General features: G+C 44.0%; 1 protein-coding gene across 4 annotated transcripts in view; it reads right to left on the bottom strand.

Moving 5' to 3' along the window:
- MED26 (mediator complex subunit 26) overlaps positions 1-23,681 on the bottom strand; it is a 52,053-nt gene that overhangs the window by 20,084 nt on the left and 8,288 nt on the right. Inside the window, exon 1 of one of the 4 annotated variants that reach the window (XM_084614733.1) lies at positions 20,413-20,430. The exons of the other annotated variants lie outside the window; for them this stretch is intronic. Coding sequence (XP_084470859.1) covers positions 20,413-20,415 — 3 coding nt within the window. The 5' untranslated portion in view covers positions 20,416-20,430. Of the gene's footprint in view, positions 1-20,412; positions 20,431-23,681 lie in introns of those variants that run through there. 4 annotated transcript variants of the gene reach the window in all.

Genomic DNA, 23,681 nt, shown 5'->3' with positions numbered 1-23,681 from the left:
GAGACTAAGGGGGGATATGATAGAGGTGTATATAAAATCATGAGTGGTGTGGAGAAAGTGAATAAGGAAAAGTTATTTATTTGTTCCCATAATATAAGAACTAGGGGTCACCAAATGAAATTAATGGGTAGCAGGTTTAAAACAAATTAAAGGAAGTAGTTCTTCACTCAGCGCACAGTCAACCTGTGGAACTCCTTGCTTGAGGAGGTTGTGAAGGCTAGGACTGTAACAGGGTTTAAAAGAGAACTGGATAAATTCATTAATGGCTATTAGTCAGGATGGGTAAGGAATGGTGTCCCTAGCCTCTGTTTGTCAGAGGGTGGAGCTGGATGGCAGGAGAGAGCTCACTAGATCATTACCTAGTAAGTTCACTCCCTCTGGGGCACCTGGCATGGGCCATTGTCAGTAGACAGGATACTGGGCTGGATGGACCTTTGGTCTGACCCAGTATGGCCATTCTTATGTTCATGAGGTAATCCAATTGGAAATCCTCTGTGAGGACACCAGGTGACCCTTCATCCTATCTGCTGCTAGAGTGAGTGTCGATTCCATTAGGAGCGCTCTTAGACAGATATCGAGATCCTTCTTCCTAGGTTTGAAGGACTTGCAGATATGGCATCTTGTCACATCACTTATATGCCCTAAGAGCACTCCTAATGGCGTTGGCACTCACTCCGGCAACAGATAGGATGAAGGAACCCCTGGAGTTGCCAGCTGCCATACAGCAATCGCCACTTGCTTTTCCACCACGGTGGCAGCTCTCATTTTGGTGTCTTTGCTCTGCATACCATTCCAGGAAGATGGCTTTGCACATCCAAATGTTCTGCAGCCACTGCCTGTCATCCATGCATCACGATGCGATCCCACCATTCAATGCTTGTTTTCCGAGCCCAGTACTGACATTCCATGTGCAACTGCTCTGTCAATGCCAACATCAGTCCTGAATTGTTTCTTTCCACAGCACACAGCAGGGCAGGTATCACAGATTCATTATCAGATTCACAGCTCATGAAATAACATGGCTGATCCTGTAATATGTTCATAACGCTCATCACAAAACTGGACAGCATACTTTCAGGCAGAGATGGCGGGCACACAGTTTACAGGGGCTGCTGAAAAATGGAACAAAATGTAGTTGGAAGCCCATGGAATAATGGAACAGTGAGAACTGCATCCTGGGACGGTGAGCCTGCCCCCATGTTGCACTGCAATCCATTCCCAGAACTACAAGCAGCAGAAGGTGACAAGTTGCACAGTGGGATAACTACCCACGATGCGCTGCTCAACGGTGGGTGGACCTGCTCCACCGACACAAGAAGCGTTGTGTAAACATGCTCAAGCAATGTAGTTACAGTGGATTATGATTGTTGACTTAACTCCATCATGTAGACATAGCCTCAGTGTCATTAATCACTGCTCCAGCTCTTCATCAGGTCCCAGCAGTGCCTCAGCAGATATCGTGTGCATATCTAACCCTACTTTCCAATCAGGTCCGGTTTAACTGTGCAGAATTTTGAGTCTGCAGCTTCAGGCACTTTGGCACCCAATTTCCTGCAGTGCCTGCCCTCAGCTGCAGTTTTGGTGTCTGTGTTTCACTTCAATGGGCTGCTGTTTCTTGATGCTCGGGCACCTGGATTGTTCTCAGTGCCCTGGTGCCCAAGATACAGCAGTTCAGCACCACACAATTTTTTAGGCAACCTTAAGGCTACTTGGTGCATTGGCACCTGCTCTACTATTTCAGCACCAGTTTTCTCAAGGTTCTTATAAAATAAGATTAGTGCACTAGCTATTCCAGGTCCCTGTTGACAGAATAATTCTGGGGAATTTCTAGACATCAGAATACACAAAGCATCTTTAGGCTTTGGAAAACTGGGTATCTTCCCTCCTAATAAGTTTTATCTGAAATGAGTCATGTTGAGTAATTATACTCAATGTGCCCTCCAGACCAACAATCTGAGTGACTGTTTTTTACAATTACTGGTAATCCCCAAACATTACAAGATTTAAGTGACTGTCAAACTGATGGAGAGAGAGGCCATACATCTATTAAAAAGTTAATAGAAGGAGTCTGATAATGCAGGTGTGCACATGAAGCTGGCAGAAAAGAGCATTTTGACAGGGAATATCCAGTAGCAACTCTTTTTAATTAGGAAAAAACCCAAAGAAATAAACAGAGGCCACTTCGGGGATTCCACATACACTCACCTCCAGCATTCTGACAAAATAAAAGAAACCCTATTACAAAAATCTCCTAGAACCACAAAAATATGTAAAAAAGCACTCTTGGATATGAGGCACCAATGCCACCAGCTCTATGCATGCCTTCCATATACTAAAGGCAGCAGAATGTCTCTCTTCTGAAAGCCCCCGTGGCCAGGTGCAACAGATTTTGTTTTTGTTAAGAACCATGAGAAAATTTCTTTCCATACCTTGTGGAACAACAGTTCACTAAAAACAACCACCATCTTGTGGAATCCTTAATAAAACCATATTCACCTAATTCTAAACTATAATACGGAATGTGCAGGCTCTTAATTGTCAGTGTCAGACCTAATGCCAAATTGCACATGGCAAGGAGACCTGCCAAAGATGAGCAGCCTGCTTAGAAGTACCATCTCTACAACAGGAAGTCCATCCTTTGGAGACAATAGCACATTAACACTGCATGACTTCACAATTAGAACATTGATTTCAAAGGAGTATATCAGGCTAACATATCAGAGCATAAACCTTCAAGAATATAAACATTTATACAATAAGATTTCCCCAGAAAATAAATATTGTAAGCAATAGCTAATAAGCACGTGGAGTAAGTACTAACTTTCACTTATGAGAACTCAGATTTCCTTCAAAATTTCACATGTACAATTAATTCACTCTGAAGTCTCACCATTTGCCAAATTTACTTTAAAGCGAATCGTGTTTCTAGAAGTTGTAAAAACTAAATTAAAAATGTAGAAATCAGAAATTCCAGTTTAAGACTGAGAATTAAATTCTTCTTCCTAACAGGAATTAAATTCCAAGGCTTAGTAAGATGTAAACACAGTTGTTAAACCCCTGAACACAGGGCTCCTACTAGAGACACCAAAACCCCACAGCTACCACCATATTTAAATACTTGCTTGCTTGTTAGATGAAATGGTTTTGCTAACTTCAGCCATATACATTGACATGCCATGAGAAACTGTTCTAGTTTGAAAAACAGCAGCCCAGATAACAGTCTGCTGTTCAGAATGTTGTATTATTGTTTACATACCAGATAAAACAATAAAATGAACTGGCAAGGGACTTTAACAATCTGGGTCTCTGTAGAAACTGCAAGAGTATATAGTTGCATAATTCAGCTGCCTCAATAACTTATAGGTGGTTTTATTGCCTATTTCCCTCAGCCTATGACTGCCACTTTCCCTCCCTGCCAAAACTACTCCCATTTACATAGCCAGTTCTTCTAACTCCTCTTCTGCAAAGCTAAAGAACTTCTACTGCTTGTCCTTATCCTGTGTTTTAAAGCTTGATAGCCACGTGAATCGTGCACACAAAAGTTTATTGGAGGAGGCAAACATCTGTGTTGAGCCACTTTCAACAACCCATTCAATGTCATAGTCCATGGACTATGACAGAATGCAAATCCGATCTATTTATTCCACAATATCAGTCTCTAGCAGTTAAACTCATTAATCACACTTCTGAATTTACAAAAAGGAGTACTTGTGGCACCCTAGAGACGAACCAATTTATTTGAGCGTAAGTTTTCGTGAGCTACAGCTCACTTCATCAGATGCATTCGAAAGCTTATGCTCAAATAAATTGGTTTGTCTCTAAGGTGCCACAAGTACTCCTTTTCCTTTTGCGAATACAGACTAACACAGCTGCTACTTTGAAACAGGTTAGGAGGTTAAACGATGCATACAATGAACATGCAGCGTAAACTAGAATGTTACCTATAGCGCATACCAAATAGGTAAGTTAGCAAGTTGGCAACATGATTTTGACATTGAAATCAGTTGCAAGGGCACTAATCTATTAATTCCCCTTTCCACCCACTATCACGAAGTTGTCTAAAGATAGGATATGCATAAGATACTATTCATGTCAGTAAGATGATCATGTACTACACTACTCTTAATTTATGAAGTTTTACTTCTTACAGTTTGGATTTTTGGGGGAAAGGGTGGGGCCTCAATCTTGTGGTGGAGTTCAAATCTTCATCATTATAGAAAGATGCCCTTAAAAAGCCTGAATCAGCAACTCCAACAACAACAGATGGGTTGTAAAACTAAACAGTCAACTCATTACTAGGGCCCTACCAAATTTACAGTCATAGGATTTTTAAAATCATAAATTTCATATACTTAAATCTGAAATAGTGTTATTGTAGGGGTCCTGACCCAAAAGGGTGTTGGGGGGGTGTGGTTCCGCAAGGTTATTGTAGGGGCGGGTCTTAGTATTGCCACCCTTACTTCTGTGCCTCCGCTGGTAGCCGCAGAGCAGCAGCTGCGAACACCACCGCCAACAGCAGTGCAGAAGTAAGGATGGCACGGTATGGTATTGCCACCCTTAGTTCTGTGCTGCTGCTGGCGGGGCGCTGCCTTCAGAGCTGGGCATCTGGCCAGCACACGCTGCTCTCCAGCCACCTAGCTCTGAAGGCAGCACAGAAGTAAAGCATGACCCCCCTTCCATAACCTTGCACCCCCCGCAACCCTCTTTTGGGTCAGGACCTCCTGTTTGAGAAATGCTGGTTTTCTCCATGAAATCTGTATAGTATAGTGTAAAAGTACACAAAAGACCAGATTTCACGGGGGGGGACACGGACAGACACCAGATTTCATGGTCCATGACCAGATTTTCCCGGACATGAATTTGATAGGGTCCTACTTATTACCTTTGAATTGTGAGTTAATTTAAGCACTAAGTTTGAAAGTTATCCATTTGTAGTATCTTCCATGGCTAAGTATTTAATAAGAGGTCAGCGACCTTCCATCCACAGTAGTTTGGTGCACTACATGAAATGCATTCGGGAGCTCAGAGTTTCTAGTGGTGCAGGTGTCCACGGTGCATGACCACAACAAATGACACCTTTGTTGGCTGTGTCAGCAGAGGTTGGAGGAACAAATAGGCACAAAAGCTACTGTACTTATCCCTAGAATTAAACCCTACATGTTAAAGCACATGGAGAAGTTTGTACAGATTGTGCTGCTCTATAGTGAGACATGGTAACATTCCCCAGAGTTGACATATATGGCACTGTAATGGGTTGGCACCTGCCTCTCACAAGCACTTCCTTCCTCTGGCTGATGGTGCCTGCGATCTCTCAGTTCCTCTCAGCAAGGTGGCACCTACCTCTTGCGAGCACCCACCTCCAGCTGATACATGTCTCAGCAGGTATTCAGCGACTCCGTCCTCTGGCTGAGCCACCCATACTATCTCTGTAGCCCTTCGGGCTCAAGTCTTCAAAAGTCTGACCAACAGGGACTCTCTCAGTACACTAGTTGGCCAGCTTACATGTGAAGGTTCCTGCTCTGGGATGGAGAAGCACCCCCAGGGCTTCCTCCCTGGAGGCTCTTCGCCTGCCCTTTAGTCCTCTGACTCAGTCTAGATTAGCCCCCTTCCAAGGGAAGGTGTTAACAGTTCTATGTAGAGTCCCTTCCCTGGGCCTGCCTTAAATGAGTCCTGGCAGCCACACAGAAGCTATTCCCTCACTTCCCTGGTCCCTGCCAGCAACTACCTGCCTTATGCCTTGCAGCCAACCAGCCAGGAGTACCTGTTGCTCCCCCGGTCCCTGCTAGCAGACTGCACTCACTCTGGCCCTGCAGCTCCTTTTATATGAGCCTGCTGGGCCCTCATTGGCTACTCCCTGTGCCTGTCTGATTGGCTGCTTCCTCTGCAACCACTCTAGCCCATTTGTAGGACCTCTGCACTTCTCCTGTCCTGGGATGGGTATGGCAGGACCCTGAGGTGTCCAGTAGGAGGCCTTTGGGCCTAGTCCACCCCACCACAGGCACCTTTCAAGATCAGCATTGAAAATATACTTCCCAAACAAGGATTTTTTTGGCAAGTAGGAACCCCATGAAAAGACACTAAGTTATTTGTAATAAATTAGATCAGATTCAAGCAAAAAAGACTGCATCATCACTGAAGATGCTTTGGAAATTTCATTAAAGACTATGACAGATTAAATGATTGAAGGGTTAACCTTTCCAATATTTACACAAATTTAGATGTCTTCTGAATAGATACCTCTCTAATCACCAAGCACTAGAAACAAGATTGGCCGTGGCAGTGTATTTCTATCTATTCCCAAGCAGAAAAAAGTCTATTCAGTACAGCAATTCTTGTTCTAAATTAGATCTCGTCAAAGTGATACAGTCTGTCTTGGATAATTGCTTGTATGTAATTATAAAAGGCTGTGGACTATGAAAACTGAGCAAGAAACCTTTCAGCTTGCAATTCATCATCTGATACAAATATTTTGTTCCTAGCACAGAGTTCTGAAGGAGAAAAAAGTTCAAACCCATTCTGGTATTTAAAGTTAAGGCAGTAAAGAGTCTACTAGATGGTGACAAAAGTAGCTTTTTTGAAGGGGGCTGAAAGGGATTGCGGAGATAGGAAATTATTTCAAAATTGTAAGCAGGACTCTCTGATCCTCTTGCTATGAATTGACTACTAATCAGCTGTAAAAATGATGAGAATGTAGGCAAGAGACTAAGGCTGTACTGCACATCTTACAGCGGCACAGCTGTGCTGTTACAGCAGTGCCACTGTAAGGTATGCAGCATATCCGCTCTTTGTTGGCAGGAGAGAGCTCTAGTCAAAAAATAAAACCACCCCCAATGAGGGGTGGTAACTTTGTAGGCAGGACAAAGGGCTGTCCGCACCAGCACTTTTTGTCAGTAACACTTTTGTTGGTCAGGGGTGTGGTTTTTTTTTCCCTCATGCCCCTGACCAACAAAAGTTTTACCGACGAAAGTTCCGTGTAGACATTGCCTAAGGCCTGATCTACCCTAGAAAATTAGGTTGTTATAACTACATCACCACTCGGGGGAGTGAAAAATCCACACCCCTGAGCAACGCAGTTAAACCAACCAAACCTCCTGTGTAGACAACACTAGGTCAACAGGAAAATTCACCTGTGGACCTAGCTACCACCTCTCAGGGAGAAGCCCTCCTGCTGGCATAGACAGTGTCTTCACTGAAGAGCTGAAGTTGCACAGCTGCAGCAGTGGGAGCGGGTGGGTGGGTGGGTGGGTGTGTAAACAAGCCCTAATAGTGCAGCAAACTACACTAGTTTTAGTGATAGAATCACAGGACTGGAAGTGACCGAGAGGTCATCTAGTCCAGTCCCTGCACTCAGGGTCAGTATCAGCTAGACCATCCCTGACAGGTGTTTGTTTATTCTAGTGCTTAACCACCCTGACAGGTAGAAAGTTTTTCCTAATGTCCAACCTTAACCTCCCTTGCTGCAATTTAAGCCCATTGCTTCTTGTCCTATCCTCAGAGGCTAGGAACAACAATTTTTCTCCCTCCTTCTTGTAACAATCTTTTATGTGCTTGAAAACTTATGTCCCCTGTCAGTCTTCTCTTTTTCCACACCAAACAAACTCAATTTTTTCAGTTTTCCCTCATAGGTCATGTTTTTTAGATCTTTAATAATTTTTGTTGCTCTTCTCTGGACTTTCTCCAAATTGTCAACATCGTTCCTGAAATGTGGTGCCCAGAACTGGACACAATCCTCCTAATCAGCATGGAGTAGAGCAGAAGAATTACTTCTCGGGTCTTGTTTACAACACTCCTGTGAATACATCCCAGAATCATGTTCACTTTTTTTGCAACAGTGTGTTGACTCTCATTCAGCTTGTGGTCCACTGTGACCCCCAGAACCCTTTACGCAGTACTCCTTCCTAGGCAGTCATTTCCCATTTTGTACGTAACCTATGAAGCGTGCTCACTCTGTTCGACAGCATATGTATAAATAACATCAAAATTCATCAATTAAACCTGAACACAGATGGCTACACATTCTATTAAGTTTACATTCTCAACTCAGTTCAGCTATATCTCATTACTAGTATAGTAACTCCAAGTACTCTAATTCAGAGGTGGGCAAACTACGGGCCGCATCTGCCCCATCAGACCTTTTAATATGATCCTCAAGCTCCCGCCAGGGAGCAGGGTCACGGGCTTGCCCCGTGCCGCGCAGCTCCGAGAAGCACCAGCATGTCCCCACTCCGGCTCCTACATGGAGGGGGAGCTAGGAGGTTCCACATGCTGCCCCCCACCACAAGCGCAAACCCTGTAGCTCCCACTGGCCAGGAATCGCGGCCAATGGGAGCTGCGGGGGCAGCGCCTGCAGACAGAGCAGCACGCAGAGCTGCCTAGAGCCTGCACCCCTGACCTCCTCCCACGTCCCAACCCTGCCTCAGCCCTGTTCTCCCTCCCGCCCTCCGAACCACTCGATCCCAGCCCAGAGCCCCCTCCTGCACCCCAAACCCCTCATTCCCAGCCACATGGCAGAGCCCGCACCCCCAGCCAGAGCCCTGACCATCACCACCACCACCACACACACACACACACACACGCACCCTGCCCCAGCCCGGAGCCCCCTCCTGCACTCCAAACCCCTCAGTCCCAGCCTGGGGCCCCATCCCCGGCCACACACCGACCTTGTCTCCCAGCCCAGAGCCCCCTCCTATACCCTGAACCTCTCATTTCTAACCCCAGCCTGGAACCCACACCTCCATCCCAGAACCCATACCCCAACCCCCTGCCTCAGCCCAGAGCCCCCTTCCATATTCCGAACCCCTCTGTTCCACCTCCAGCCCCCTCCTGCACATGAAGTCCCACCCCAGAGTCCACACATCCAGCTGGAGCCCTCACCCCCTCCCACACCTCAACCCTCAATTTGGTGAGCATTCATGGCCCACCATACTATTTCCATACCCAGATTTGGCCCTCAGACCAAAAAGCTTGCCCACCCGTGATCTAATTAATCCAAATCTCCTTCTGGGAGACCAAAATCCTAGGAAAGACTAGCTTGAAAGGGAGAGTGTCAAATGTATGACTATTGGACTGGATCAGAGTTTTTGGCACATGAATTGTCATCTTTACTGCCAGGACCAGGCAGAGGGATCAGTAGGTAAAACACCATCCAAGCACCAGTTAAACCACCCACAAACTCAGGCTGACTGAACAGCTGCAATTGCACACGGTAAATTTCACATGCTTCTGTTGAATATAATTGGAGTATCTCACAATAAGGAAATGTATTTAAAAGAATAAGAATGACCGCTTGAATTCTGATATATCAAGACTGTAATCCAAACATTATCTGGACATAGTGTTAATTTTTAATCTTTGAGACCTCTATATGAGGTTTATTCTTGGGTAAGTTATTAAATTCACAGGGATGAACAACTCCATTTCACCAACATAATATTTAATTTGGAACACTTTTTTTAATTAAAAGTAAAAGCCCAACTGATCTACAGAAAGACAATTGATTTTAGGTTTCTTGATTTCGATTTGCTATGGTCTCAGTGCTCTTTACAGTAAAAGGAAATTACTTGTCCTGTGTGTGTATTCTATCAGAAGTCTATAGTTAAGTCTCATTATGGGAATCACTACCATGCAATCAGTTTGACTCCCTTCTCCAGCTTCAGCAGTTGATACTCAGCTGACAAGCACTGTTTTCTCTGTTGAGAGCAAAATATCCCAAAGTGACAGCATTCCATTTCATCTGATCAGCAAAGAAATCACTGACAGTTCAGTCATTTTCCGCCACCACTACAACAAAAGCAAAGCTAGACTCTGTTAGCCAGGCTGTGTATGAGAAAGAGTTAGAAAAACCAACTAGAGAGAATAATTTTGGAATCATTTGCTTAACCCTAATGAACCCTAGGGAGTAATCAGAGATTTAAAATTATGCAAGCTTGCATTTAAGAATCTGATGGCTCCTACAGTTCTCTAAAACTCTCTCAGGAATCTAATTCAGTCTTTTTTTTTTTTTTTTTTTTTTGCAATTCACTGTATTTCTATCAAGTGTTGCCCATTTGAGCTATAACTACTGGAGTTATGTCTTTGAACAAGTATCAAAGAGTCCAACTAATGTCACCTAGATTAGGGATGTAAATATTGCTTTAAAAAGTACTTGTTTCAACTATTAAAATTATATCAGTTAATCGTTTAATCATTAACAAGTTCACAGGGGGGGGCCCCCCCCCGCGGGCGGACGACAACACCCTGCTGTCTCTCCTCTGAGGTGGAGCAGAGCATGCTGGGGATTGTTTGTATGCGCATGGCTGTGCGCCTTGCTCTGATCCCACCACTCACTCTCCTAGTTACTAGATGCTGCCTAATGCAGCTAGTTTAGCAGATTGCTGCCAGGAAAGATCCAACTGTTCTGGTAGATCCAGTGATTCACGGGCAGATCCGCTGCTGCAGCCAGCAGCCGGGGGGGGGGGGGGGGGGCGGGAGAGAGAGAAGAGGAGGAGCGGGTTTGCCGAGCTGCCCCCAGCAGGGGCCTCTCTGCCAGGCACAGGCTGCTCCAGCAGTGCCCCAAGCTGTGAGAGCATGACAAACTCCAGCACCCCCCAGGTATTATTACAGCGTTTTTAATGCGCACATTAGGTATTACATCGTGAAATGATTTTACCAATGTTTTAAACATTAAACTGTAATATATGAATAGTAAGACTAATACTTATCGGTTAACCATTTAATATTTTACATCCCTAATCTAGATGATGTAGAGTTCTTATTTCTGTCCACAATATCCAATGGTGCAAAATGTGCAAGCAGTCACACAGAGAGCTAACTTGTCCAAGTACACACTTGGCTATTCCAGACTGTCCCTTTTCTCTACTACTCAAGTTCATCCCTCACTAGAGCCACACAATGAAAATCTGGTTATTCTGACAGAGCTAGTTATCCATTAGATCTGTCTGCTTTTTGGATATTCTATTTTCAAATTAGTTCCTTAAAAAGAGCAAGACGAGGAATAGTTAAATCTTAAGAGACTGGATGATCAAGTGGGGCTACACTACTGGCTTCAATACATATGACTGGGCAGATAACCTCAAAATATGAAGCATCTCCTGCAATGCCAGCTGTCTGAGTGTGAATGCTGTTCCAGTGACCTGGCAGAGTGCAATGATCACAGGCAATCACATGTGCACAAATGTAGCAGGAAGCAGTATGACGACATGACAAGAACTACAGAAGTTTTGTAATCTCTATGAAAGAGGCATCAAAGTAGCAGGAAAGAAGTTTATGCATACTACTGCTGACACCCTAGCACAGCGTTCTTCATTGCAAGGCCCCTGAGCCAGTGGCGGCGCCCATCTACCTAAAGGGCCATGCAGCAGGGACCTGGAGAGGAGAGAGGTGGGGGGTGGGAGGGAACTGGGGAGGGGAGCAAGTTGGGGCTTGCAGGGCTGCTGTGGGCCTCTCCCCCGGCCCTGGAGCTCCCTGCTGCCAGCAGGGAAAGAGAGGGCCCCTTCCCCCAGAGCCCCGTGCTGCCTGCTGGCAGGGTGAGAGAGAAAGGACCCCTTCCCCAGAGCTAGCTGCTGCCAACAGGGAGAGGGTTGGGGTGAGTCCTCTGGCTGCAGCCAGGGGCAGCCTGCCTACACCCCAAACTCCTAATCCCCAGCCCCACCCCAGAACCCTCACCCCCCCATCCCAACCCTCTGCCCCAGTAATGAGACCACCCTGAACCCCTCACCCCACCATCTGCCCTACCCTGGGCCACCTTCCACACTCTGAATCCTCTCTGCCCCATCCCACGTGGCTCTCACATTGAAGGATTTTTGCCAAAGTGGCCCCCACTTCAAAAATAGTGAAGAGCACTGCCCTAGCATCTCAAAGAATGATCAGGCCTGTTACCCTTGCTCCTCAGAAACAACTACCCTCTTGTCTGGAGGGAGGGAAGAGATATTTGTTTATAAGTGAGACATGAAAGAGATAAGGTGGGTGAGGTAATATCTTCTATTGGACCAACTTCTGTTGGTGAGAGCATGCCCAAGCACTGAATGACTCCTCCAATACAGATTTGCAATATATGGATCCATCACAAGTCTGACTCTCCTACAGAATCAAAATGTTTGCATGTGAGTATAAATAGTTTGACATTAAAAAAAACCACTCTGGAAACCATGTGCAAGTGCCCTCAACTGGTATTTTGTGGCAATGCAATAAACTGAATGTGACTAATCGATAGTCAACTGGAAACAAAAATAATTTTAAGATAAGAAGTTCTCAGATCTTCAGCATGCCAACTAAGACAGGATACTGAGTAATGGCAATGATAAACAATAGGATTCTGTATCATAAGCCTCAGTGTGTAGCAGGGCAATTTTCAAACTGCCCCATAACATTAAAAACAGGTATCAATAAAGTGTCTACATACGAATGACAGTACTTAGGTATTGCATGGTTAAGAGATTTAACAGTAGTAAGATACTGACTCTCACTGCGAAGTCCCTGGTTTGATTTACTGGTACTAATAGCATCTAATAGCAGTTCAGTGACCTATTGTGCAATAAGTTGGTGATCTCTTAATACAGTTGGTGATGGGCTTGTCTCACTTATGTCCCTCATTCCACTAATGAGCATCAGACAAAGAAAGAGAATGGAAAGTTCCTCTGTTAAATCTAGTGCATTAGAGTAAGAGAGGGGGGTCACTGCTGGAGCATTTGTGGGAAAATGTGTCTCTCAAGGATGGTCCAGTAGTAAGAACACTAGCTTAGGACTTCCAGCAGACTTCCTGTGTGACCCTGGGCAAGTCACTTAGCCTCAGTGCCTCATTTGTAAAATGGGGATAACAGTCCTGCCTCACTGGGGTGTTTTGAGAGGATAAATACATTAAAGATTATGAGACACTCCAATACTATGGTGATGGAGCCATATACAAGTACCTAAAATAGATAAACTAGAAATTTAAAAAGGAAGTAAAACAGGTGGGCTACAGAACTTCAGAATAAAAGTGGCAAGCAGTGAGAAACAGAGCCTTGGAGGCAAGGACAAGACTTTGGATTTAACAGTACTCAGTTACACCTCATCGGTGAGGAAATGGAGATTGAACAACAAGGCCAAGAACAAACCTTAAGTCCACATTATCTTATTGCATACCCATGTTGGTGAATCTGGCCACTTTCTGTAGCAGGTTCTCTTGACACATACTGACTGAATGACAGTCATGTTCAGTAGGGGACAACTACAAAATTATAGGGTCAAGATATACACCAGAGTTCTAAAAAAAAAATGAATTCCACTGCTCTTAATGGGTATATCAAATATATTCCTTCCCAGATATCAATGTTCTTTTAACATTAATCAGAGCATTTATCCTGAAATCTGCCAAAACAACTAAATGTAAGAAAGATCTTCAGAGTTATGGGCATAATTTGGGAGGCAAAGGGAAATAGACCATTGTATACAGCCACTCCGACTTGCTCCACTCCCCTAACCTCAGGTAACCTTCACTCGGCCAAGCTTCTCCCTCAACATCTCCTGACCATGCTGCAGGTACAATCCCTCTCTCCGCTCACCGACCCTCTGCTTGAGCCAGTTGCTGCCTGCCCTGCAGCACAAGGAGCCAAGTCAGAGTGGGAGATGGAACTACAGTGGGAGAATCATAGGACTGGAAGGGACCTGGAGAGGTCTTCTAATCCAGATCCTGCACTCAAGGCAGAGCTAAGTATGTTACAGAGTTAGACCATCCCTGACAGAAGACAGCTTGCACTCTATAGCTTGTATTCTAGCTACAGATTTGCTAAAGTCTTTCTCCCTGCCCCCCACCTTTTTGAGAAGTTACTTTTATCCTCACTGAAGTATGGGTTGTTTCTTCCTCAGCATCCCACCTACTCAAGTACTTTGTTTTCTCAAAATAGTGCCTCATTATTTTAAACTGTTCCATCTGGTTTGGGTTATTTCTCCTTCCCCTACAAGCAAGCACAATTATTCCATGGATAGCCAGCTATTGTCAAGGCCATTCAGTAGCATGGCCATTAACAGGTTCTTGAGAACAAAATGAGCTCTCCCCTCAACCTCTTTGCCAAGAAAAGTATCATTTCTTGGAGGGTTGTAAACCCAACCCTTCCCCTCAGCAGTGTACAGCCACCAAAGTGGTTTATTTTATTTACCAGCAAGTTTCACTACAGCAAAGCTGTCATGCAATACAGTTACAACAGGACAGAGTGCCATAAAGGAGCTCTATATACTGATCTGCATTATGTAAAATAATAAAAAAAATACCTTTCAAAGTTGGGGCTTGGTGTGCACTAAGTTAAAAAAAATCAATTATTTCAAATCAGATTACCTGTTCAGTGTAATCTAATGCCAAACATGAAGTGACAATTCCCACTTTGGAAAGTCCCTGATGTCATAAAATATCAAGAGACTAACACCACCACGTGGCTCTTATATAGCACTTTTCATTATTTTTACAAAGGAGGTCAATATCATCCCCATTTCAAGATGGGGAAACTGAGGTACAGGGAGGTTAAGTGACTTGCCCAAATTCACTCATTAAGACCAGTGGCAGAGTTTGGAACAGATCCCAAGTCTCCTGAAAGCTGCTTTGTCTGTGGACTAAATATTATGCCAATTAAAAAAACAATTATGTCAGAATTTAAAAGACTGAATGTCTTCCACTAGCATTAAGGTGAGAATAGCCTATTTACATGAAGTATGCAGGGATAGCCATACAAAGTATTTTTTTAAATTAATTTTCTACCCACCTCAATTTCATTTGAAAGAACAAAAAACCCATTTTCTTTTCCACTATCCTCCTCACAAGAGAGAGAGAGTCAAACTGCATTTTCCCTAAGCAAGGGTATTGGGACAAGATATGAATATTACGGGGAGATCTAGCACAGTGACTACAAAGAAAGCCAAATGTGACAAAACCCTTAACATCCAATATATTTTTACATAAACATGTTCCCACCTGACTGGAATTACCCCACAGAATCTTATATTCCCACAATGCCATGCACCTCTCTGCTATGCACCTTGTACAAGATCTCTGGTCAAGCAACTGCTCAGTTATGGAGATTATTTATGGCGGTTGGAGCTGCATGTCGAGTTTGTTCACTGTAGGCAGTTAAATTAACATGATGTTGTGTGTTACCTACCGCAAATGACACAAAAATAAACAATGTTGAGAGTGAGATCAGGAGGACTTAAGATACAATAAAATAGGCCACCACTTTAGTAGTAATATTAAAATTTCTCCATTTTACACCTTGCATTCATTAATGGAATGAAATTAGCCCTACAATATAACCATGATGTTCTGCAAGTTTTAATTCTAGATGGATTTCATAATATGCTAAAAGAGTTCCACAAAGGCATTAGCCACAACATATACAGGCAAAAGATTTTACTCACAAGCACCTTCAACGCTACAAAACCTAAAACAAAATACACCAAATGGAACTGAACTTATTGCTGGAAACTATGCAAATAGATTTATACCCCTACTACAGTCCTGGAACAAACCCCTTGTAAATGGAATATAAATAAAGAGAAGAATACAAATCTGCTAGATAGGACATATGTACAACTTACCGGAAGAATAGTGATTCTAAAGGAATACGGTATTTTGTTTTGCAGTTATTTCATAAGAATATGTGAGATACATGCAAAGTGACACCATTTAATCCTGTTTGGTGAAAGTGGCAAAAAAAGTGTGCAGAATCAGAAACACTCAGAGCTGAAACTTTACATTCCTAAACTGTTTTCTGGGTTCAGATATTCAAGTGTCAGATGTGATAATCATACTTCCCAAAAGAATTCATAGCTTAACTTTTTCTTGCTAAACTTTTGTTTCAGTTCACGAAGGCCACTGCTGTGGACTAGACCTTCAATACTAACTCAGTGAGAAGAACCAGCTGGAACAAACTGGTCTTCAACCACTACCTTCTTCAAAGAACAAAATATAAACGCATCAAGTTTTGCATCCACTGGCTCTTCAGTGGAAAATTCTATCACCAGCTGTTTTGTACATGTTAAAATTGAATAATCTGAGACTAAAACCAGTCAAGCAACTCCTCCAGTTTTAAGCACGCATTACTCTCCTATCACAAACATGCCACAGAAACTGATGAAAAACTGTGGCATTAAATAGATTGTACCTCAAATGAGCAATTTTCTAATACAATAAAGGTGTAAGTACACCAGGTTCACTTTAAGTACAATTATGTTTCTTTATTCAATAAGGGTTTTAGTATTTGTATTGTATAGTGCCTATAGATGCTAATTGAGGTTCAGGGCCCTACTGCACCAGATGCTATGCAGACAGAGTAAGAAGACACTCTCTATCCCAAAGAGTTCATCATGTCATAACAGACAAAAAAAAGGTGGATGAAAAGCAAATGGGGGAGGGGGAGAAAGGAGAAGAGAAGGAGAATGACATGACAAGAAAGGGTAACAGGAAAGTGAGTTATAGCACACAAAAAATGAGGCTTCCACTTATCACCTTACTACAATATGCTTAAGCGCCCCATCATTTTCAAATCTGATATTGCTGAATAACTATGCCCTCAAGAAAATGCTTCTGAATTAATGTTAACATTGACAAATAGATAGTATATATAGATATTACATAAAAAATACATTAAAAGAATGGTAAGGTTGCAAAGTAAAGCATTCTTAAGTTTGAAAATGCCAGGATTAAGATTGCCCAGGCATCCTCAACTCAGCCCCCTCACATTAATATAGTCTTTAATCACATGATCACACACTATTTTTCTACAAAATATGCCAGTAAGTCTTTGAAGTATCCACTAAGATGCATAAGCCTTGCAAAATCATGCAACCTGTCCTCTACAGTTCACTCACTGAGGTCTCCATCATCTGACATTTAGCAAATCTTAAACAATTTAAATGCAGATTTGGGGACAGTTTTAGGAAGGTGTGGTTTGTGTAGCAGGGATTCAGCAATATCTTCCCCTCGATGACCACTACAGACCCCATTGCTGAAAATAGTTTCCAGCTCCTGAGGATGTCCTGGTAAAAGACAGGCAGCGCAGAGATGTATCGGGGAAGACCTCTTGGATGGAGCTGACAAGAGCTGCTGGTCATATCATGGCCCTTGGACATGGTGGAGGAAGGCATGTACTGGCATACTCTATGCCAGACTATGAACACTATATGAGTCTCTGCAAGGCCTGAAGGTGGAACATAAGTACCTGGCTGTGAATCTTTATTGTTTACCAAGTTTGTGTTACTGCAGTTTTTTCCACTTGTTTTTCCAATATTGGCTCTTTCTATAAATGAGCGGAATAGATTTTTATGATCTTGATAAGTGTTCAGTCCCTTATATCATGACTTTCATACAAATGATACTAAGCATTTTACTTTCCAGTTCCCCTGCTTCCTCTGTAAGAATCTGTTTTACACAAAAATCCTCTTCACTATTTTTTCTTTTTATATAGTAGTTTAAGTGTTTTATTCCAGACAGTCTGCATCAAGTTGTTTTTGTTCTAGTGACCCCTCTGGTGATACAAAAAGAAAAGGAGGACTTGTGGCACCTTAGAGACTAAGCAATTTATTTGAGCATAAGCTTTCGTGAGCTACAGCTCACTTAATCACGAAAGCTTATGCTCAAATAAATTGCTTAGTCTCTAAGGTGCCACAAGTACTCCTTTTCTTTTTGCGAATACAGACTAACACGGCTGCTGCTCTGAAATCTGGTGATACAGTGACTATAATGTTTCAGGGTACTTTGATAGCAATTTCCTTCTGTATGCCTCCCTTGTCTTGAGATTCTCAAGAGCAGCCAGGATGCTGATTTCTCACGATGGGTCCTTGTTATGGAGAGTGCTGTTAATTTATTCATTGCTGAATTTTGTTGTTAACCATCTTGCAGAATGGGTGAGAGATGGGCAGTTTAGATTAGGGAATCATTTAAAAACAAAGGGAAACAAATCTCCATGGGGCACTGCAGAGAGCATCAGTGGACATCTTGCCTCCATTGCAAAGTCAACTCAATTTGACACACACACACACACTAAACAACTGTGATGGTGCTTTTAATTTAAGTTGGTTGGCCCATCAGCGAGCAGAGGCTAAAGCTAGAACTGTCAGCTGCTAACATGAGCATTCTGATCGTGGATACAGGCTAGCTCCATTTGACTGATACTAGTTCATTATTTGTATTGCCATCGTGCCTAGAAGCCCTAGTGATAGACCAGGACTTCCCTGTCCTAGGTAAGTTACAAACATTACAAAAAGACAGGCCCTGCCCCAAAGAACTTACAACCTCCAATGCCTTTGCAGAATTCCTCCCATATGCCCAGAACAGACATGTTCTCCCACAATTCACTGGAAAAGAATTAATTGTTTTAGTGCCAGACATGAGTGAGTGCAGCACCAGTGTGGACACAGCATCTTGAGTGCTATTAGCAGTGTGGGCACTCTCACTCAAGCTAGGCTCACTCAAGAAAAACAAGCGTAGAACATTTGAGTTAATTCAGTAGTGAAGACATACCTTGAATAAGTTACCTCCCCTCCGCACTGAACACCAAGGGGGGGGGGTGGTTAAACGCAAGTGATACCATCACTTGGGGCTGGGGAAAGCAGATGTTGAAGGGGCAGTTGAACCACACCATTGCTTTGGCCTCCAACATACATCTGACTTTTTTTGACAGCACCCAGACTTCCTTCAGCAGCCTCAGCCCCAACCCTAACCTGACTGAAGGATGGCTACTAACCCCAGCCCTGTGAGATGATGTCCTGCCACAAGCGACACGGTCTCTGCACCAATGGACCACCATAAGGCCTCAGTGGGAAAATGGAGGAAGTTCTGTTTTTCCTACCAAAGAACCATAAACATGTACAAGATAGCTGATACCACTGTGCCATTTTTCCAGTCTGAGCTTCATCCAATATGGCCTCAGAAAATGTACTGTATTGGTATATTGGGGGGGGGGGAGGAGAGATAGCTCAGTGGTTTGAGCATTGGCCTGCTAAACCCAGGGTTGTGAGTTCAATCCTTGAGGGGGCCATTTAGTGATCTGGGGCAAAAATTGGGGATTGGTCCTGCTTTGAGCAGGGGGTTGGACTAGATGACCTCCTGAGGTCCCTTCCAACCCTGAGATTCTATGAGCCATAATATGTTTAAGACTATCAAGGAGGATGTTTCTGGATAGTACTAGCTCATATTAGTTACAACCTGGTACCTATGCAAGTATTACTGTACCAGCTACAGGCACCTTTTGGAAACAGTGGAAGCAAGACAACAGAGCTGCAAAAATTCAGAAAGCTATTCTGAACAGAAATGAACAACACTACTGTGGGGCTGAATCCAGCTGACCCACTACACCCTTTCACAGGCATGAAGCCAGTCAACCCACTATGCTAACATTCTCACTTGACCCACGTGACTTAACAGAAAGCACCTCCAATTAGCTTAGTCCAGCTATTAAAGATATTAAAGTATCAAATGCAATCCTCCCCACTTAAAGTGGCTTTGAAAATTAAATGGTTTCAGATGAGACCAACTACAGTGGAACACATATCAGTGCACCAAATCCTCCTCTGCAACCCAGATTTTGATGTGCTGATTCAAACTCTAAAAAGACTACCTTATTATTCCTTCTACTCTGCAGCCCCTCCATAAGCATGCAGTGAGGCAGGTAACAAGAGAGACAAGGCAGGTGACAGGTAAAATCTTGTCAGCTGCTTTTGCATTCAAAGTATAATTTAGAATTTCAAGTTATTTGAAACAGAAAACTAAAGTACAAATTGTAAGTTTAATTCTTTACCATAAGAAGTAAAATACACACTAGCTTTTATATATTCAGGCAGCATCCTTGAACTAAATAAACTTATTAGTTCCTTAAAGGAAAGGATAAAGTCAAAGCAAAGGTCAAGTCTGTTTTACCTTCATCCACACCTGAGACACTTTCCTGCACCTAAAAAAGTCACTAAGAAGGGAAGCGAGGGGGCACTGTCCTCTTTCCCTTCTATTGCTTAGAAAATTAAGGGAGAAAACAATTCTCCCATTATGCTTTTACTACATTTTTTTTAAAAAGTAAAAAGTGAATTTAGGGTGATCTGATGTCCCAATTTTATAGGGACAGTCCCGATATTTGGGGCTTTTTCTTATATAGGCACCTATTACCCCCCACCACTCTCATCCCAATTTTTCACATTTGCTATCTGGTCACCCTAAGTGAATTTCATATTGGTGAGATGCTATAAACCCTGAGCCATGGAAGCTTAGCTGCACAACTCAAAAACCAACTGGAGGGAACTCCCCAGGCCAATACAGGTAGCCTTAATCTTTTACTAATAATTCGGGTCCGTTCTGGGAGTCTAAGCAGTGATGCCAACTATCATATGATCTCCATGGCATCTTGACTTACAACCAAGTCATTTCACATAGTAAGTATTTTATGGGTGTTTACTCACCATCAATCCAGATCAGATTTGAACTAACGACAGAGATGGTAGCGGCAACAACACTTAATCCTCCAAGTCAAACTCCCTGTTTTACTAATTCATTTCTAGTGTTTAAACTCAGGGAGGGAATGTTATGAATTTACTCATTTTAGCACTAGGAATCCATCATTTCTCTGTGGTCTCATAAGAGGCCAGCAAAGGGAAATAGTTTAAAAGATAGGCCTTGTGTACACTAGCAAGTTTCTGCGCAGTAACGCAGCTTTCTGCGGTGTACACTGTAAAAGAACCATGCCGACAAGAGCCATACAGCTTTCTGCGTTGGGGCTACAGCGCCGTGGTGCCAGTGTAGACACCCTGGTCGATTACAGCGCTGCAACCAGCCTCTGGGAGGTGTCCCACAATGCCTGTTCTTGCCTCTCCCGTCATCGGTTTGAACTCTACTGCTCTGCCCTCAGGTGACCAACCGTGAGCCCCACCCCTTAAATTCCTTGGGAATTTTGGGAGTCCCCTTCATGTTTGCTCGGTGATGTGTGCTGTGGTCTCAGCACATATTTCCAGGTGACCATGCCTGCTCCATGCACCAGAAGATCTCCCGCTTGCAGAATGCCGAGCTGCTGGGCTTATCAGCATTTGAGGAGAGGAGGCTGTCCAGTCCCAGCTACGCTCCAGTCGTAGGAATGATGATACCTAGGGACAGATTTCACAATGCATGAGAGAAAGGGGTCATGACCGGGACACACTACAGCGTAGGGTCAAAGTGAAGGAGCTGCAGAACGCCTACGACAGGCACGGGAGGCAAAACACCGCTCCAGTGCTGTGCCCACGAGCTGCTGGATCTACAAAGAACTAGATGCGATACTCGGTGGCAACCCCACATCCACTGCAAAGGCCACTGTGGATACTTCGGTGGCTCGTGTGCCAGTCAAGAATGGACTGAGCCAGGAGGAGGAAATCTTGTACAAGGACGTGGAGGGGGACCCAGAGACAGAGGATGACTCAGAGGTCAAAGATCATGCAGACAGGAGCTCTTCTTTACCCTGGAGGAGGCTAGCCAGTCACAGCTGTCGGAGCTTGGCGAAACACAGGATATGACCTTGGGAGCCCAGCCTCCGTCTTTGTTATCACCATCTCAACAGCTGCGCAGAATTAGAAAGCGGCCACAAAGAACTAAAGAGACTCTCTGCAAATGTCATAATGCACTCTGCTGCTGAAAAACAAGAACTGAAGGAGTGGAAGGACAGCGAGAAGATGGACCGAAAGGAGAACGTGGTATGCCAGAATGAAGCCACGGAGCAGCTCTTAAACGTTATGGAGTGCCAAGCGGACATGCTCCAGGCACTACTAGCACTGCAAACCAAGCAGCTCCGCGCCCGCCCTCCTCTGCGGCCGCTGTCGCAAAACTCTTTCCCATGCACCCCACACATGTACCCCCCATACACCAGCCTGTGTTAATGTCCGTGAAACACCCAATGTGATCCGCAAGCATCTGGAGAAGCATAGAGAAATACCCCTTCCGATTAATGTATCTGGTGGGTAGGTGGTCTGGTGCCAGAATTGGAATATGCATGCCATCTATCACCCCTCCGCAGTTAGGGAAGCCCATTTGCGCAAAGCAATCCACAATGTCATGCATGTTGCCCAGAGTCACAGTCTTTCGAAGCAGGATGCAATTAATGGCCCTGCATACTTCCGTCAACACGAGTCCAAAGATAGACTTTCCCACTCCAAACTGGTTAGCGACCAATCAGTAGCAGTATGGAATAGCCAGCTTCCGCAGTGCAATCTCCACGTGCTTCTCCAGTGACAGGGCAGCTCTCATTTTCATGTCCTTGCACTGCAGGGCTGGGGCAAGCTCATCACGCAGTCCCATGAATGTAGCTTTCCTCATCCGAAAGTTCTGCAGCCACTGCTCGTCATCCCAGACGTGCATGACTATGTGATCCCACCACTCAATGCTTGTTTCCCGAGCCCAAAAGTGGCATTCCACTGTGGTCAGCAACTCCATGAATGCCACAAGCAATCTCGTGTCATAGCTACTACACATGGCAAGATCAATGTCGAACTCCTCTTGCCTTTGTAGTTTAAGGAATAACTCCACTGCCATTCAGGACGTGTTAGTGAGAGCGAGCAGCATATTGGTTAACAGTGCGGGATCCATTCCTGCAGTACGCAGTATACAAACTGCTGAAAAATGGCGCCAAATGCAGATGGAAGCACAGGGATTGCTGGGATGTGAAGCAATGCATCACAGGGCATTGGGACAAGACCAAGGATGCCTTGCGACTGCTCTAACTTCCCACAACTCTTAGCGGCAGAAGAGGAAGAGATGCTCTGTGGGATAGCTGCCCAGAGTGCACCGCTCCAAATACCACTGCAAGTGCCGCAAGGGTGAACATGCTATTGCGCAGGCAGCTGACAGTGCGAACGCACAACAGCGGTTTCCCTTCAGCGCTCTCTGAGCGGCGATGTAACTCTGCCAGTATAGACATACCTTTAGATTTTCTTTGATACGGTGAGTCAAACAGGATTAATAAATCTCAACATTACTGGAGTGGGATAACACCACTCCTGAAAAGTTTAAAGTAGCAGCAGCAGTCAACACTTTTTATGTTTTGGGGGGGAGGAGGGGGAGACAGGGTGTTATCTGCCTTCTCAATGTACTGAGAGCAAAAGAAAAATACTGTTATGTTAAATACAATGCAGCATGTGCCAGACCTCCTCTCCATAACACTTCACACAACTATTACAATAAAGTGGCAGGTTTCAGAGTAGCAGCCGTGTTAGTCTGTATTCACAAAAAGAAAAGGAGTACTTGTGGCACCTTAGAGACTAACCAATTTATTTGAGCATAAGCTTTCGTGAGCTACAGCTCACTTCATCGGATGCATTCAGTGGAAAATACAGGGGGGAGATTTATATACATAGAGAACATGAAACAATGGGTGTTATCATACACAGTGTAACGAGAGTGATCAGGTAAGGTGAGCTATTACCAGCAGAAGAGTGGGGCGGGGGCCCTTTTGTAGTGATAATCAAGGTGGGCCATTTCCAGCAGTTGACAAAAACATCCGAGGAACAGTGGGGGGTAGGGAAATAAACATGGGGAAATAGTTTTACTTTGTGTAATGACCCATCCACTCCCAGTCTCTATTCAAGCCTAAGTTAATTGTATCCAGTTTGCAAATTAACTCCAATTCAGCAGTCTCTCATGGGAGTCTGTTTTTGAAGATTTTTTGTTGAAGAACTGCAACTTTTAGGTCTGTAATCAAGTGACCAAA

Source organism: Lepidochelys olivacea (assembly GCF_965140295.1).
Source record: "Lepidochelys olivacea isolate rLepOli2 genome assembly, chromosome: 25".
NCBI lineage: Eukaryota > Metazoa > Chordata > Testudines > Cheloniidae > Lepidochelys > Lepidochelys olivacea.
Note: the sequence above shows the minus strand (reverse complement) of the source record. Positions and strands in the feature narration are given on the sequence as shown.